The 19,339-nt window shown below is 37.7% G+C and overlaps 1 protein-coding gene across 1 annotated transcript in view; it reads right to left on the reverse strand.

The window, feature by feature from the left end:
• Positions 1–1,961: 1,961 nt before the first annotated feature.
• Positions 1,962–19,339, reverse strand: part of LOC118916507 (amine sulfotransferase-like) — a 176,466-nt gene continuing 159,088 nt past the window's right edge. Inside the window, exon 7 of the mRNA XM_057489319.1 lies at positions 1,962–2,134. Within this exon, the coding sequence (XP_057345302.1) occupies positions 2,094–2,134 (41 nt within the window). The 3' untranslated portion in view covers positions 1,962–2,093. The remainder of the gene's footprint in view (positions 2,135–19,339) is intronic.

Here is a 19,339-nt window from a genome sequence, read left to right on the forward strand (position 1 = left end):
TATGTATATGTACCACATCTTCTTTATCCATTCATCTATCGATGGACATTTAGGTTGCTTCCAATTCTTGGCTATTGTAAATAGTGCTGCGATAAACGTAGGGGTGCACTGATCTTTCTCATACCTGATTGCTGCACTCTTAGGGTAAATTCCTAGGAGTGCAATTCCTGGGTCAAATGGTAAGTCTGTTTTGAACATTTTGATGTACCTCCATACTGCTTTCCACAATGGTTGAACTAACTTACATTCCCACCAGCAGTGTAGGAGGGTTCCCCTTTCTCCACAGCCTCGCCAACATTTTTTGTTGTTTGTCTTTTAGATGGCAGCCATCCTTACGGGTGTGAGGTGAAACCTCATTGTAGTTTTAATTTGCATTTCTCTGATAATTAGCGATGTGGAGCATCTTTTCATGTGTCTGTTGGCCATCTGTATTTCTTTTTTGGAGAACTGTCTGTTCAGTTCCTCTGCCCATTTTTTAATTGGGTTATTTGTTTTTTGTTTGTTGAGGCATGTGAGCTCTTTATATATTCTGGACGTCAAGCCTTTATAGGATGTGTCATTTTCAAATATGTTCTCCCATACTGTAGGGATCCTTTTTGTTCTATTGATGGTGTCTTTTGCTGTACAGAAGCTTCTCAGCTTAATATAGCCCCTCAAAGTTTTGAGTCAAGAAATAGGAGGTTCTGTACCAGGAGGAGTCCTGGGGATTGAGAATTCCTCTCCCAGTGCAAGAATCAGGGCCCTTTGTTTCCTTGCTTAAGGTGTCAGTGATGAAAGGAACTATTTGTGTTTCTTAGGAAAGATGAGCAGAGCTTTGTGTATATGGAAATAAAAGCAGTGAGGCAACCAGCCACCCTAAGTGGGCACCAATCAGCAGAGACCTACCCAGGGTTCTGCAGAAACTGGAGGGTGGTTATGGCAGCCTCCACACTGCTGCTGACCTCAGACCAACTTCACTGCTTTCCACTCAACCAGATTAGATCCAGAAATCCTGATGATGAATGAGCAGGCAAAAATCACGAGTAGCGATAATCAGTAAAAAATGTAACTGACAAAATTTCCTATTAACAGTAATCACAAATATTTTATATATATGCTAAGGAATAAATGTAATAAGAAATGAGCAAGTTTTTTTATAAGGACTATATATCTCTATCAAATGATCTGAAAAATAAACACAAATAAATATGTGTGAAATAATTTCTGAACAGAAATATTCAATTGATAATATTTTCATTTTTAAATTACCTTTCAGTCTAAAGAAATACCTAGCATACTACCAAAAGATTCCTGGTGAGAGATTTTTACCTTATTTTGGAAATTACATATCATGATTTTGAAAGAGAATTGCATGCTAGGAGGAAAAATATGACATTTTATACAACTCAAATTATGTGCTTTAGAACAACACGAAGTCCATTTTAATCAGTAAGAAAATGACCAATTATTCAGTAAAAATGTTACTGTTTTTTAAATATTAGAAACAATAATTGTCTTGCAACACAAGGATATTAACCAGATCAACTAAATGTATGATATGTGACTGAAAATATTTGAGGTGGCAACACGCCTAAGTTAAACATAAACCTGAAAGAGCTAAAAGTTTCACTCATATGGTAATCTAAACACTAAGCACTTTAACGATAAAAAGACAATAAGCAGTGTTTTTTAAATGTCAAAACTTCCTTTATAAGATAGTAAATCGATCACATGTTATGAATACCCTTTTTGTTCAAAAACTGAGTAATTACTCAAAAGCAAAATAAAATTTTCTGTAATTATATTCTAACACAATAAGGGGAATCCTCTTTTCATCAGAAAGTGATGAACGCAGGAAATGGAAAACAGGACACCTATGCCAAGGGATGTAAAATTATTACATTAGTATTTATTAATCCTTAAGGTTTTCAGCTGTGATTCAACAATAGTAAGAGTTCACAGTGTTCACAGATTACATTGTTAAATGTTTCTTTCTGAATCGGCTTTCCTAAAATATTTGGGCTGAGCTTATGATTCTATTCTTCATTTATATCCCAGATGAACTTCAAGGGTAAATCCTTCATCTCCCTTTGGAAAATGTCAAACCTTTCATTCTAGGCAACAGTCATGTGATTTTTCCAGTCTCCAATGGTACCTGGGAGGAGGTACAAAACAATTGCATCAGTGAAGTGTCTGGGCTGGGGGTGCTGGTGTGGGACCTTAGCACTGGGGGAACAGGATTTTTCCCACTTTTATTTTTCTCTCCCCTCTAACTTCCCACTTCCTCCTCCCCATGGCCCTGTCTTCACTCTCTCACTTTCTACAAATCTGATAAACAAACTATCATTTTAATTATACTATACCTTGGTACAATTACTCCACTTTCTAAGCTTTCAGCCACTTGGATGAAAAAGGAAATCACTGCAATTTAATCACTGTTTAATTCCACACTAGCACTGCTTACTGTATTTTACACAAGTCTTATAAAAATCCCATATCAAATATCACTGAATTAATATCTTCTGATGAGGACATAGATTTTATGAGAGATGTGAAAATATTGCTATAGGGAAAAAGTTTATGAAGGCAAGGCTGAAATTACTCTCTACATTTACTCAATATAGATATGATGCAGTCTCAAGCTCAATTTACAGACAAACTGAATTGTGACGACAAATTGCAGAAGGAGAGGAAAGAGAGGAAACACTCATTTTAAAACACATTGAAAAAAAGAAAACAAAAATATGAAACAACCTAAAACTCAAAAAATCTTCCTGCAGGATTGGTTATATCAATGCAAATGATATTGGAGGAGGTAACTACAGTGAGAGAAGTGCATGTGAATCTGCATAGTAAATATGTGGGTATATACATCACTACAACAAAACAATTTTTCCTTGCTCTGATTTTCCTTATTTACCAGTTCAGTCACTCTTCTTTAGTTTCATTAATGACATGGGTGCACAGATAGTTTTCTTTTCTCAAAGAAATTCCAAATGCAAGTACAGCAATAATGACAGATGACAATAACCTTAGCATCTAGAACACAACAATCTGTGCTGGGGCTAAAGGGAAAGGGTATACACCCTCTTCAGGTCAGCTCCCTTTTACCACCATTTCAACTTTTTAAGGGAAGGAGAAAGATACACCTAAGAGATGAAGGGATACCAAAAGTCAAGAAAACAAAGTCATCCTCAGTTAAAAGTTCATAAAACATAATTTGGAATGATTGCATGAAATGAAAATGATTTAATAGGTTCAAATGTATCAGTTGTATAATGATTCCATTCAATCTAAAATCTCACTCAACAATAGGACAGACAATAAGATATTCCCATAAATTTGTATAATACAATATTCTCGATTGATATAAGACATGTAATAATCACTCCTGATAACAAACGGGTGCTGATATTCACTCTGATGAATGCTGATACTCAGAAAAATCTGTGGAAATACAAAAGCAGCCAGTGATGGCTTAAAGATCCATCATTAACTAAACATCAGAACTGTGGCTATGTTTGTGTAGGGAAAGGGTCTAACACTCAATGCACACCCAATTTGTGGCAGGCACTATGCTAGGCATTGGTAGATGTCTAGTGGCCATGTAAACACCTTGGGATTGTAGATTATTCCTCTGATAACTTCAGGGACCAAATAATGTATTCACAGGAAGAGTATGGAGTGGAAATCATGGAATATCAAATATCAGTAGAAGGAAAGGGGACAGGAGAGCTACATCTTGGGAAACTCTGGCAAGAATTACAGAGCACGTTGGTCTGTTTGCACTTCAGACCAAACCAGACATTGCTGAACCTCACCTTTGTGAAGAAAACACCCATGAGTTCTTTTAGAGTGCTCATGTTTTTAGTGCATTTTCAAAATTAGCAAGTGGGTCAGAATTCATATTCTCAAATATGGCCTGCCTCACAACAACGTTCATGTCCTCCTCCCTGAACTCCTTCCCCCCAAATTGGCAGAGTTTTAGATAGTACTTCTGAGATGCTAAAGTAAATCAGAGACTGATACATTATGCAAGTATTAGAAAGAAAATGTATACAAATGACAGAACTAAATAACATCATGGAACAAAAAATGTTGCAGCTTAGCCTGTTATTAATTAAGCATTACACAAAGAGAAGGGATTTCATTATTCTTTCTTGGTAAATTAATCTTCCTCCAACTTGAGTTTTACTCCTCACTTTTATTTATTTCTGAAGTGCTCACATTTCACTTAATCTGTGATGAAGACAGAGTAAGTGTGAAACAGATTTCAGAGAAAGTTTCAAGGAAAAAGAGAAATTTGTCCTAGGTCTTAAATGGAAATAGCCTTTTCATGAAGACAAAGTGGAAAATGTATAATCTAGACTAGAGGAATAGTATATGTAATATTGCAGTTGCATGGGACCTGTGAGATGTCAGGTCAGAGATATACTAGATGTTCGTTTTCCCTGCAGGTAGCTGTCAACAGGCCTGTGATGAGAAGATCAAAACTGGCTAGAGGCACTGGAGGAAGCCCTATTGTGAGGAGGGTTGAAAAGCCAGCCAGATACTTGAAATTTTCCTGGTAGCTGATATAGACTCAACAGGAGAGTCTAGGCTTCTATCATCACCTAGGGGAAGACTTAAACCAAAGCTTGTGATGAGTATTCAGCTGGTGGCAGCCATTAGCTGTTTCCTGCATATCTGCTCTTCCTCTTCTTACTTGCTAGAAGATCCCTGGTGGTGTCCTGGCTGCAGCAACAGCTCCATTCCCGGAATGGTCCTGCTTGAGGTGAGGTCCTCATGGCACTCCCATTCTCCCTTACAAGATTTTGCCTTGAGTGGTAGCATGATGCACTTTTGACATTGAAGCAGACAGAAAAAGTCAAATAGAAGTTTCTGAGATTGACTTTCCTCCTAGGGTAAAGCTGGGAACAGAGCAAGGAAAAAAATCCTTTAGGTCCCTATTCTTCTAGTTCCACTCTAGGTGTTTATTCCCAGAAGGATGTGTTTGGAGCCATGGCACCACCTTGCAATCATGAGAGTGATCAACAATATTACACCAAAGATCATAAGAGAGAAAAGAAAATTTTTGAAATATTCATGACATACTTTAGCTGCCATACCCAGCCTCAGGGTAGCCTGCCTCTGGAATTTATCCCCCAAAAAACAGAAGTCCTTATGTTTCAAACCAGTTATAAATGACTATTATTGGAAGCCACATTCATTATACAGAGCACAGACATTTTATTTTATTGTAATAGGTTTATTCAACATAAGGCACACAAGACTAAATTTCAGCAAAAATGCATCTTAGTCTGATAAACTAAATTCAGAATGATAAAAGGATGAATACTGCAGAAAATTGAATGAATCAAGCACGACGGAGAAAGAAAAATTTTGGCTCAAAATAATCAAGCATATGCAGGCCCTCATATAACCACCAATCCCTCAAACACATACTATTTTTTGAAAGGAAATTTAAGTCCATAACTGTAAGTAAAAACCTCGTGATAAGACTAAGGAGATGACACAGCAAAAAGTCTCCTATAACACTGCCTCTCGGATCTCTAATTCTATATTGTCATTTGAAAATTCTAGACATGAATCGTGAATTCATTAGGCCAGGCTGGATTACCACTTGGGTTAAACCATAAGAAGTAAAATTTCTTGTCACATTTATCATCTCCTTATATACTATGAACTGGATGTTGAAGTGATACCAACCTTTGATATGGTCAAACCAAAGACTTCCATATACTGTGGGAAGATAGACAAAAATTTAGGCAAACATATTGAACAGGTGAAATAAGCTATAGCCTTTTTATGAGGTTCAGGACTGCTTAGTAACAAAAGAAGGAAAAGGGACTCTACTGTTAGAGTCCAGATTGTTCCCTGTCACATGATTAATAGGAGAATCATCCTGCTGCCACCAGAAAACTATTATATGCATTAAAGGTTAATTTATTCTCTCAAATATATTTTATTTTATTTCATTTATTTACTTATTGCTGTTTCCTTTTTTTATTAAAGTATTATTGATACACATTCCTACAGAGGTTAAACATGAAAAACAATCTGACTACTACATTCACCAATACTATCAAGTCCCCCCACATACCCCATTGCAGTCACTGCCCATCTGTGTAGTAAGATGCCACATAGGAGGATTAAAGATGGTGGTGCGAGAGGTGAGACAGAGGCTTCCTCCTAAAACCGCATATAATACAAAAATATAATTAATACAACTAACCCTGAGAGAGCAACACGAAAGAGGACTGCACTAGACTGCATACACCTGGAGAAAAGAGCAGGCCTCACGGAACAGGGTAACATACCCAAGCAGTGGCCCAGCAGGACCAAAGCCCCTCCTCCACCCCAGCTCATGGGCGAGAGGAAGATAAACTGAGCAGGGAGGGAGTGGACACCTGGGACTGCTGAATACCTATCTCCAGAGATCTGCTCTGGAAGCACAAACCTACATTTCAAGGTGCTTTCATCATACTCTCGTGATTACGGAGTTGGAAAGCTAGGACAAGTGGAGTTCCTGGGGAGACTGGGATTCAGCCTGCTTGCGGAAAGCAGGGATCCATATCTGGCTTCTCTGGGAAGAAAGCTTATACCTGTGTACTCAGCCTACTTGTTCAGGTAGTGGAGGTAGGCATAGCAGCTGGGAAGCAGGACTCTTTCCTACCCCCAGGGACCAATAGCACTCCCCTGCAACCCCTGACATTGCTTCAGGGGCTGAGCAGCTCCAGAGAGTAGAGCTTCTAGGCACTTGAGGGCACCATGTAGAAATATGAAACGCCAAAGGAACCTAGTCCAGAGTAAAATTATTAATACACTCCTGAGAAAGATTTAAATGACATGGATCTCGTGACTTTTCCTGAAAGGGAGTTCAAAATAAAAATCATCAACCTGCTAATGGAGGTACAGAAAGATATCCAAGAACTCAGTAATTAATTCAGGTCAGAGAATCAATCATTGAAGGACACAAAGGAGGGTATTAAAAGCAGGTTGGATATGGTGGAGGAGACAATAAATGAAATAGAAATGAAAGAAGAGGAATACAAAGAAGCTGAGGCACAGAGAGAAAAAAAGGATCTATAAGAATGAATGAATATTGAGATAACTGTGTGACCAATCCAAGCAAAACAATATTCACATTATAGGGATACCAGAAGAAGAACAGAGAGAAAAAGGGATAGAAAGTGTCTTTGAGGAGGTAGGTGCTGAAAACTTCGCCAATATGGGGAAGGAGATAGTCTCTCAGGCCATAGAGGTGCACAGATCTCCCAACACAAGGGAACCAAGGAGGACAACACCAAGACAAATAGTATTTAAAATGGCAAAGATCAAGGATAAAGACAGATTATTAAAAGCAGGCAGAGAGAGAAATAAGATCACATACAAAGGAAAGCCCATCAGACTAACATCAGACTTCTCAGCAGAAACCTTACAGGCCAGAAGGGAGTGGCATGATGTTTTTAATGCAATGAAGCAGAAGGGCCTGGAACCAGATTACTTTATATGGCAAGATTATCATTTAAATTTGAAGGAGGGATTAAACAATTTTCAGATAAGTGAAAGATGAGAGAATTTACCACCACAAACCATCTCTACAGTTTATTGTGGAGGGACTGCTATAGGTGAAAGTGTTCCTAAGGTTAAATAGCTGTCACCAGAGGTAATAAAATCATAGTAAAGAAAGTAGAACAGCTAATTACCAAACAAACGCAAAATTGAATTAACTACGCCCAGACTCAATCAAGGGATAGACAAATAGTACAGAACATGATACCTAATATATAAAGAGTGGAGGAGGAAGAGAAAGGAGGAGAAAAAGAACAGAACTTTTAGATTGTGTTTGTAATAACATATTAAGTGGGTTAAGTTAGACTCTTAGATAGTAAGGAAGTTAAACTTGAATCTTTGGTAATCACTAATCTAAAGTCTGCGATGGCAATAAGTACATACCTATCGATAATCACCCTAAATGTAAATGGACTGACTGCACCAATCAAAAGACATAGCATCACTGAATGGGTAAAAAAACAAGAGCATCTATATGCTGCCTACAGGAGACTCACTTCAAACCCAAAGACATACACAGATTAAAAGAAAAGGGGTGGAAAAAGATATTTCATGCAACTAATAGAGAGGAAAAAGCAGGAGTTGCAGTACTTGTATCAGACAAAATAGACTTCAAAACACAGAAAGAAATAAGAGACAAAGAAGGACATTACATAATGATAAAGGGGTCAATCCAACAAGAAGATATAACCATTATATATATCTATGCTCCCAACACAGGAGCACCTACATATGTGAAATAAATAATACTGACTAAAAGGGGAAATAGAATGCAATGCATGCATTCTAGGGGACTTCAACACTCCCTTCACTCTGAAGGACAGATCAACCAGACAGAAAATAAGTAATGACACAGAGGCACTGAACAACTCATTAGAACAGATGGACCTAGAAGACATCTAGAGACCCCTACACCCAAATGCAGCAGAATACACATTCTTCTCAAGTGCACGTGGAACATTTTCAAGAATAAATCACATACTAGGCAACTAAAAGAGCCTCTGAAAATTCAAAAGGATTGAAATTGTACCAACCAGTTTCTCAGACCACAAAGGTATGAAACTAGAAATAAATTATGCAAAGAAAATGAAAAATTTCACAAACACATGAGGCTTCACAACATGCTCCTAATAAAACCAATGGATCAATGACAAAATAAAAACAGAGATCAATCAATATATGGATACAAATGACAACAACAATTCTATACCACAAAATCTGTGGCATACAGCCAAGGCCATGCTAAGGGGAAAGTATATTGCAGTACAGGCCTACCTCAGGAAAGAAGAACAATCCCATATAAGCAGTTTAAACTCACAATTAATGAAACTAGAAAAAGAAGACCAAATGAGGCCCAAAGTCAGTTGAAGGAGGGACATAATAAACATTACAGTAGAAATAAATAAAATCGAGAAGAATAAAACAATAGAAAGAATCAATGAAAAAAAGAGCTGGTACTTTGAGAAAATAAACAAAACAGATAAATCCCTAGCCAGACTTTTCAAGAAAAAAAGAGAGTCTACACACATAAATAGATACAGAAATGAGAAAGGAAAAATCACTACGGACACCACAGAAATACAAAGAATTATTGTAGAATACTATGAAAAATTGTATGCTAACAAACTGGATAACCTAGAAGTGGACAACTTTCTAGAAAAATACAACCTTCAAAGGCTGACAAAGGAAGAAAGAGAAAATCTGAACAGACCAACTACCAACAATGAAATCGAACTGGTAATCAAGAAACTACCAAAGAAAACCCCCCTGGACCAGATAACTTCACTGCTGAATTTTATCAAACATTTGGTGAAGACCTAATGCCCAATCTCCTTAAAGTTTTCTACAGAGTAGAAGAAGAGGAAATACTTCCAAACTCATTCTATGATGCCAACATCACTCTAACACCAAAACCAAGCAAAAACACTAGAAAAAAATAAAATTACAGACCAATATCCCTGGTGGACATAGATGCAAAAATACTCAACAAAATATTAAGAAACGGAATTTAAAAATATATTAAAAATATCATCCATCATGATCAAGCGGGATTTATTCCAGCGATGCAAGGATGGTACAACATTCGAAAATCCATCAACATCATCCACCACATCAACAAAAAGAAAGGCAAAAACCACATGATCATCTCCATAGATGCTGAAAAGCATTTTTAAAAATTTTATTTTGGTATCATTAATATACAATTACATGAAGAACATTGTTTACTAGACTCCCCCCTTCACCAAGTCCCCCCCACGTATCCGTTCACAGTCACTGTCCATCAACATAGTAAGATGCTGTAAAATCACTACCTGTTTTCTCTGTGTTGCACAGCCCTCCCTGTGCGCCCCCACTATACATGTTAATCATAATGCCCCCTTTCTTTTTTCCTTCCCTTCCCACCCATCCACCCCAGTCCCTTTCCCTTTGGTAACTGTTAGTCCATTCTTGGGTTCTGTGCTTCTGCTGCTGTTTTGCTCCCTCAGTTTTCTTTTGTTCTTATACTACACATATGAGTAAAATCATTTGGTACTTGTCTTTCTCTGCCTGGCTTATTTCACTGATCATAATACCCTCTAGCTCCATCCATGTTGTTGCGAATGGTAGGATCTGTTTTTTTCTTATAGCTGAGTAATATTCCATTGTGTATATGTACCACATCTTATTTATCCACTCATCTACTGTTGGACATTTAGGATGCTTCCATATTTTGGCTATTGTAAATAGTGCAGCGATAAACATAGGGGTGCATCTGTCTTTTACAAACTGGAGTGCTGTATTCTTAGGGTAAATTCCTAGAAGTGGAATTCCTGGGTCAAATGATATTTCTATTTTGAGCATTCTGAGGAACCTCCATACTGCTTTCCACAATGGTTGAACCAATTTTAATTCCCACCAGCAGTGTAGGAGGGTACCCCTTTTGAAAAACCATTTGACAAAGTTCAACATTCATTCATGATAAAAACTATCAGAAAAATGGTATAGAGGCAAGTACCTCAACATAATAAAGGCCATATATGACAAACCCACAGCCAATATCATACTTAACAGTGAGAAGCTGAAAGCTTTTCCTTTAAGATTGGGATCAAGACAAGGATGCCCACTTTCCCCACTTCTATTCAACATAGTACTGGAGGTCCTTGCCACGGCAATCATTCAGCACAAAAAAATAAAAGGCATCCAGATTGGCAAGGAAGAAGTAAAACTGTCCCTGTTTGCAGATGACATGATATTGTATGAAAAACCATAAAGAATGCACCCCTAAACTACTAGATCTAATATCTGAATTCAGCAAAGTTGCAGGATACAAATTAATATGCAGAAATCTGTGGCATTCCTATACACTACCAATGTACTAACAGAAAGAGAAATCAGGAAAACAATTCCATTCACAGTTGTATCAAAAGGAATAAAATACCTAGGAATAAACCTAACCAAAGAGGTGAAAGACCTATACTCTGAAAACTACAAGACACTCATGAGAGAAATTAAAGAAGATGCCAATAAATGGAAACACATCCTGTGCTCATGGATAGAGAGAATTAATACTGTCAAAATGACCATCCTGCCTAAAGCAATCTACAGATTCAATGCAATTCCTATCAAAATACCAACAGCATTATTCAATGAACTAGACAAAATCATTCTAAAATTCATATGGAACCACAAAAGACCTCACATAGTCAAAGCAATTCTGAGAAGGAAGAATAAAGGAGGGGGCATTACACTCCCCAAATTCAAGCTCTACTACAAACCCACAGTAATCAAGACAATTTGGTACTGGCACAAGAACAGAAATACAGACCAATGAACAGAGTAGAGAGCCCTCATATAAACCCAACCATATAGGGTCGATAAAAAAATGATAAAGGAGCCATGGACATACTATGGGGAAATGACAGCCCCTTCAACAGCTGGTGTTGACAAAACTGGACAGCTACATGCAAGAGAATGAAACTGGATTATTATTCAATCACATACACAAAAGTAAACTCAAAATGGATCAAAGACCTGAATGTACATCATGAAACCATAAAACACTTAAAAGACAACATAGAAAAAATTTCCTGAATATAAGCATGAGCAAATTTTTCATGAATGCATCTGTTTGAGTGAGGGAAACAAAAGCAAAAATGAACTCATGGAACTACATCAAACTAAAAAGTTTCTGTATGGCAAAGGACACGTCATCAACAGAACAAAAAGGTATCCTACAGTTTGGGAGAATATATTTGTAAATGACATATCTGACAAGGGGTCAACATTCAAAATACATAAAAAAATAACATGCTTCAACACCCAAACAGCAAATAACATGATTAAAAAATGGGCAGAGTACATGGAGCGACAGTACTGCAATGAAGAATTTAAGATGGCCAACAGGCATATGAAAAAATGCTCCATATCACTAATCATCAGGCAAATGCAAATTTATACCACAATGAGGTATCACCTTACACAAGTAAATATATCCAGCATTGATAAGGCTAAGAACAATAAATGTTGGCATGGATGTGGAGAAAGGGGATCCCTCCTACACTGCTGGTGGGAGTGTAAGCTAGTGCAATCATTGTGAAAAGCAATATGGAAGTTGCTCAAAAAACTATAAATAGAAATACCATTTGACCTGGGAATCCCACTCCTTGGAATTTACACAAAGAATACAAGTTCTCAGATTCAAAAAGACATATATGCACCCCTATGTTGATCACAGTACTATTTACAATAGCCAAGATATGGAAGCAACCTAAGTGTCCATCAGCAGATTAATGGATAAAGAAGAGGTGGTATATATACACAATGGAATACTATTCAGCCATAAGAGAGAAACAAATCCTCCCATTTGCAACAACATGGATGGGGCTGGAGGATTTTATGCTCAGCAAAATAAGCCACGTGGAGAAAGATAAGTGCCAAATGATTTCCCTCATTTATGGAGTATAACAGTGAAGCAAAATTTAAGGAACAAAATAGCAGCATATTCAGAGACTCTAAGAAGGGACTAGTGGTTATCAAAGGGGAGGGGTGTGGGAGGAAGGGTGGGTACGGAAGTAGAAGGTGATTGAAGGGTATTATGTTTAGTACACATGGTGTGGGGGATCATGGGATAAACAGATAGCACAGGGAAGGCAGATAGTGAATCTGTGGCATCTTACTACACTGATGGACAGTGACTGCACTGGGGTATGGGTGGGGACTTGATAATATGGCTAAATGTAGTAATCACATTATTTTTTCATGTGAAACTGTCATAAGAGTGTATATCAATAACACCTCAAAAATTATTGAAAAAAGATGATACAGTGTCACTATTTGCTTTCACTGTGGTACACTGTCTTTGCCATGATTCCCCACACACCATGTATGCCAATCTTAATACCCCTCAATCCCCTTCTCCCTCCCTACCCACCTGCCCTTCCCTACCCCTCCCCTTTGGTAACATCTAATTCCTTCTTGGAGTCTGTGAGTCTGCTGCTAACTTGTTCCTTCAGTTTTGCTTTGTTGTTATACTTCACAAGTGGGAAAAATCATTTGGTACTTGTCCTTCTCCGCCTGGCTCATTCACTGAGCATAAAATCCTCCAGCTCCATCCATGTTGCTGCAAAAAGTAGGATTTCTTTCTTTCTTGTGGCTGAATAGTATTTCATTGTGTATATGTACCACCTCTTCTTTATCCATTCATGTACTGATGGACACTTAGGTTGCTTCTGTATCTTGGCTATTGTAAATAGTGCTGCAATAAGCATAGGGTTGTGTACATGTTTTTGAATCTCAGAACTTGTATTCTTTGGGTAAATTCCTAAGAGTGAAATTCCTGGTTCAAATGGTATTTCTATTTTTAGTTTTTTGAGGAACCTCCATATTGCTTTTCACAATGGTTGAACTAGCTTACATTCCCACCAGCACTGTAGGAGGGATCCCTTTCTCTGCAACCTCGCCAATATTCTTAGTCTTTTGCATGCTGGCCATCCTAACTGGTGTGAGGTGATATCTCATTGTGGTATTTGCCTGATAATTAGTGATGTGGAGCATCTTTTTATGTGCCTGTTGGCCATCTGAATTTCTTCTTTGGAGAATTGTCTGATCATATCCTCTACCAATTTTCATTTGGGTTATTTGCTTTTTAGTTGTTCAGGTGTGTGAGTTCTTTATATATTTTGGATGTTGACCCCTTGTTGAATATGTCATTTACAAATATATTCTCCCATACTGTAGGATGCTTTTTTGTTCTGCTGATGATGTCCTTTGCTCTACAGAAGCTTTTTAGCTTGATGTAGTTCAAAGTGTTCAGTTTTGCTTTTGTTTCCCTAGTCTGTGAAGATGTGTTCAGTAAAAAGTTACTCATTTTTATATTCAGGAGATTTTTGCCTATGTTGTCTTCTAAGAGTTTTATGGTTTCATGATGTACATTCAGGTCTTTGATCCATTTCAAGTTTACTTTTGTGTATAGGGTTAGACAATAATCCAGTTTCATTCACTCGAGTGTAACTGTCCAGTTTTGCCAACACCAGCTGTTGAAGGGGCTCTCATTTCTCCAGTGTGTGTCCATGGATCCTTTGTCACATATTAATTGACCATATATGCTTGGGTATGTATCTGGGCTCTCTAGTCTGTTCCATTGGCCTATGGGTTTGTTATTGTGCCAGTACAAAACTGTCTTGATAACTGTGGCTTTGTTGTAGAGCTGGAAGTCAGGGAGCGTAATCCCCCAACTTCATTCTTCCTTCTCAGGATTGCTTTGGCTATTCGGGGTATTTTGTGGTTCCATATGAATTTTAGAACTATTTGCAGTAGTTGATTATAGAATGCTTCTGGTATTTTGATAGGAATTGCACTGAATCTGTAGATTGCTTTAGGCAGGATGGCCATTTTGACAATATTAATTTTCTCTATCCATGATTATGGGATGTGTTTCCATTTATTTGTATCTTATTTCATTTCTCTCATGAGTGTCCTGTCATTTTCAGAGTGAAGGTCTCTCACATCTTCCTTAGGTTTATTCCTAGATATTTTATTCTTTTTTATGCGATTGCAAATATAATTGTTTTCCTGATTTCTCTTTCTGCTTGTTCATCATTAGTGTATAGCAATGCAACAGATTTCTGTGTATTAATTTTGTATCCTACAACTTTGCTGAATTCAGATATTAGACCTAATAGTTTTGGAGTGGATTCTTTAGTTTTTTTATGTAAAATATCATGTCATCTACAAACAGTGACAGCTTAACTTCTTTGCCAATCTGGATTCTTTTTATTACTTTGTGTTATCTCATGGCCATGGCAGGGTGCTCCAGAACTTTGTTGAATAGAAATGGAGACAGTGGGTATCCTTGTCTTCTTCCCCATCTTAAAGGAAAAGCTTTCAGCATCTCACTGTTAGGTATGATGTTAGCTATGGGTATATCATATATGGCCTTTACTATGTTGAGGTTCTTTCCCTGTAAACCCATTTGTTGATAATTTTTATCATGAATGGATGTTGCATTTCGTCGAATGCTTTTTTGGCACCTATGGAGATGATCATGTGGATTTTGTTCTTCTTTTTGTTGATGTGGTAGATGATGTTGATGGATTTACTAATATTGTACCATCCTTGCATCCCTGGAATAAATCCTACTTGATCATGGGGGATGAATTTTCGTTACATATTTTTGAATTCGGTTTGCTAATATTTTGTTGAGTATTTTTGCATCTACATTCATCAGGGACTTTAGTCTGTAATTTTCATTCTTTGTGTTGTCTTTTACTAGTTTTAGTATTGGAGTTATGCTGGTCTCATAGAATGAGTTTGGAAATATTCCCTCTTTTATTTTTTGGAAAACTTTAAGGAGGATGGTTATTAGCTATTAAGTAAATGTTTGATAAAATACATCATAGAAACAATCTTGTTCACAGTTTTCTTCTTAGGTAGTTTTTTTATTACCAGTTCAATTTCATTGCTGGTAATTGGTATGTACAGATTTTCTGTTTCTTTCTGGGTCAGTCTGGGAAGGTTGTATTTTTCTAGAAAGTGGTCCACTTCTTCCAGGTTATCCAGTTTCTTAGCATATAATTTTTTATAGTATTCTCTCATAATTCTTTGTATTTCTATGATGTCCACAGAGATTATTCCTTTCTCATTTATGATTCTGTTTATGAGTGTAGACTCTCCTTTTTTCTTGATAAGTCTGGCTAGGGGTTTATCTATTTTGATGATTTTCTCGAAGAACCAGCTCCTTCTTTCATTTATTCTTTCTATTGTTTTATTCTTCACAATTTTATTTACTTATGGTCTAATCTTTATTATGTCCCTCCTTCTACTGACTTTGGGCCTCATTTGTTCTTCTTTTTCTAGTTTCTTTAACTGTGAGTTTATACTGTTAATACGGGATTGCTCTTCTTTCCTGAGGTAGGCCTGTATTGCAATATACTTCTCTCTTAGCTCGGCCTTTACTGCGTCCCACAGATTTTGTGGTGATGAATTATTATTGTCATTTGTCTCCATGTATTGCTTGATCTCTTTTTTTATTTGGTCATTGATCCATTGGTTATTTAGGAGAAAAATATATTTTATATTAAGAGGAAATCACTTTAAAGTTGAATTAGGAAGGAAAAAATAAACCAACAGTCATAGGAACAAATCCTCTCTGACCAACTCCTCCCACTGACCCCAAAGATGCACAGAGCTGCTCCAGTTAGTGGACAATGTAGGCTCCCTGAGTAGTTACCTAAGTTCTGCACAGAGCGGCAGATCCTAAGCTTACTTCTCCTGTGCCAGACCATCATCTTTATCTCAGCAGCCTTGCTCCTGCTCAGCCAGCCATACTGACTCCCCAGAACACAATGTGGAACAGCACTTTGTCCCTTAGAAGTCTCTGGAAGTTTCTGCATGCACTATGTTCTGCCAAAGACCCAACCTCTTGTGATCTACACTGATCCCTCTTCTTAGCTGAGCTGGAACAGAGACCTCTGAGTTCCTGATCTGTTTATACTTCTTTCATGGTTGAATGTAAATATTTCCCTGTAGTGTAAGTTTGTGATTTTTACAATATGCTGTGTTTCTGTGGCAGTGAGTAGAATTTGTATGAATAGCAGGACATTGCCATCCAAGGTAACACCACCCATAGCTTGATAAAGAGCCCACTGAACCCATTCTACTCCATTTCATGAGTTTCTTTCCCTCTTCGAAGTTCACTAAGATGAAAAACTTCCCACAGGTCTGAACTTACTGTTAGGTTTATAAACTCAGTTAAGTTTTCCTTCTAAAAAGAGACCCATGGTTCCAGTGCATTCATCTCATTTGGAAAATGAAAAAATGAGCACATAACATCTTTCAAGTTCCTGTATACAGAAATATACTGCAGGAAAAGGAGGGTATTATTATTTCATACCATCACAATTTCCCCTGAAGGCATTTCAGTTCAATGTGACCCACTAATGTTAGCATCCACAATCCTCCAACCATGTGCTGTATGTGCTCAGCTATCACTTTTGTTCAAATTTCTCTTTCCCTCAATGCCTCACCATCCCTGCATGGCCTAGGCTATCAATCTTTCTTCAGACACATCTCAGAACATAACTCTTCTTAACTTCCCAGGTGAGAGCAACATCATTCTTTTACCCTGCAATAAGTCACTAATGTAGGTGAAAATGCTTCCAAAATTATAAAATTCTATGTAAACTGGAACACCCTACTAACATCTTTCAATACACAAATGAAACTCAAAGTGTGCTGCTGTTATCCTTTAGTGTAAACTTAACATCGTTCCCACTGATAGAGGAAGCACAACTGCTTGGCTCACACAGGTTTCCTGTCAAGTATTTTTTACATGGAAGGAGTATAGGGTTCACTTAAAATATTGTTTATGATAATCAACTAAAATAAATAAATCCTTAACAATAATAGGCAAGCAAATCTTACAGGAATACAAAGTATCACTAATATCTGCCACAGCCCATGTTTAAGGACCCTACTCTCTGTGTGTACAGAACATTCAGGGTTACTCAGTTAACACCAGGACTTGCATCTCTATTGAGAATTGACATGTATATCTGTTGTTCCTTCTCTCAGGGGACATCCAGTTTAGGTAAAGAGAAGCTTATATCCCCCTGTCCCCTCCCTATGCAGTGCCTGGAGACAACTCTTCATAACAGGAGATGAGTATTTTGGATTCTTGATATTTCTATTCTCTTCTCATCCTTATGTGACCCACACTTCCCAGGAAAGAGTGTCCTGTGGCCATGGCACTTGTCTGATAACAACAAAGTGGTTCATAATATCAAACAAGCATCAATGATGACTGATAGTTCTGTAAGGAAATGAAGGGCACTTCTACAAAGGATGATATGTGAAGGAAAGCAGTCACTTTCAGTTCCTTGCTATGATGCTTCATGTCTCTAACTGTGGTTTGGGTATTACTTGTTGTCATATATCTGTTTGCTTTTGTCAAACTGACAGTGGTATCACAGAGTAAAAGGTCCTGCCTCTTTGGGTAGACTATCATGCAACTTATCAGTGTAGGAAAGCTGAGCAGTTCCTATCATCGAGAATTAAAGTGGAAAGTTATCATATACATTTTATTTAAAGCTGTGGTATTACATAATATGACCAAGGTAATAAGTGCAGAATGAAAGGAGGAAAAGGCAAGGTCAGATACTTCCAGGATCGGCACTTAGAGGTTAGACATTTAAGGAGAAGCCAGAAGGAGGAAGGAAGAGTGTCTCACATGCCCATTGTACCATTAAAGAAAACCCTAAATAAGGCAGGGATTGATTTTTTCTGACAAAACAAAAAGGCCTAATCAACAAGTTAGGTTAACTCATTACCTCAATGTCATCATGGCAACTTGATTAAGTGCCAATGACAATGAACAGGAAACAAGAAGAAATTGATGATGAACTGAAGAAAGGAAATTATTGTTCATGTCAAATCTCTGAGGAGAGAACAAAGTTTTCAAAGAGCACTAGTGACATTTTAAACCAATTAGTTCTCTGTTGCAGGGGCTGCTCTGGGCACTGGAGTGTATCTAACAGCATCCCGGCTTCATCTGCCTCCAAACCAGCAGCATCACCACAGCCCAAGCCAAAAGTAACTCTAGATGGCTCCAAATGCCTTGTGGAGTCAAAATCACCAACACTTGAGGCACACTAGGGTCGATCAAAACTGACCCTGACCATGAGTGGAGGGGTTGATCTCTAACAGGGGTGGACACAGTCTACACACTGCAATTTTTCTTTTAAGGAGGGAGGTCACTGAGGGGACACCAGTGAGGGTAACTTTCTGACTTGCAGGTCATTAACTGGGGCTGGTAGAGTCATGGGACAGAATGTTGTTGAGGGTTCCAAAGAAGAAAGACAGTATCATGTATTTATTATGCAATCCAAGAAAGCAAATTATTTAATGTAGTAGAATTTGATAACTTTAGCCATAAATTTAAAGACCAGGTACAACTCTGAGGTATTTATGTTTTATCCTAGTCACTCAGATCTCTGAGAAAGGTAGGAATGCATTCCAGTTGTGTTGTAAGAGTTAGGGCTTGCCAGCTGATCATAACATACACAAATGGAGCTAGTGGCTTTAGAAAGAAGGGAGTATAGAGCTAAAATACACTATTTTAGACCCATTTCTGCAGCACACTGGAGGGGATGGATCCTGAATGATGCTGACCCAATGTGGGTGTGAAAACTAGAAAGGAGCAGGTAAATTAGGAAGAAGTAGTCTGAAGGAGGTGCTTTAAGTCACAATATAATTAGCGCAATTATTGGTGAGTTCTTCATTCAAGTCCCATACCTGTGGGCCACTGTTT

The sequence above is a fragment of the Manis pentadactyla genome, chromosome 12 (assembly GCF_030020395.1).
Source record: "Manis pentadactyla isolate mManPen7 chromosome 12, mManPen7.hap1, whole genome shotgun sequence".
In the NCBI taxonomy this organism is placed as follows: domain Eukaryota; kingdom Metazoa; phylum Chordata; class Mammalia; order Pholidota; family Manidae; genus Manis; species Manis pentadactyla.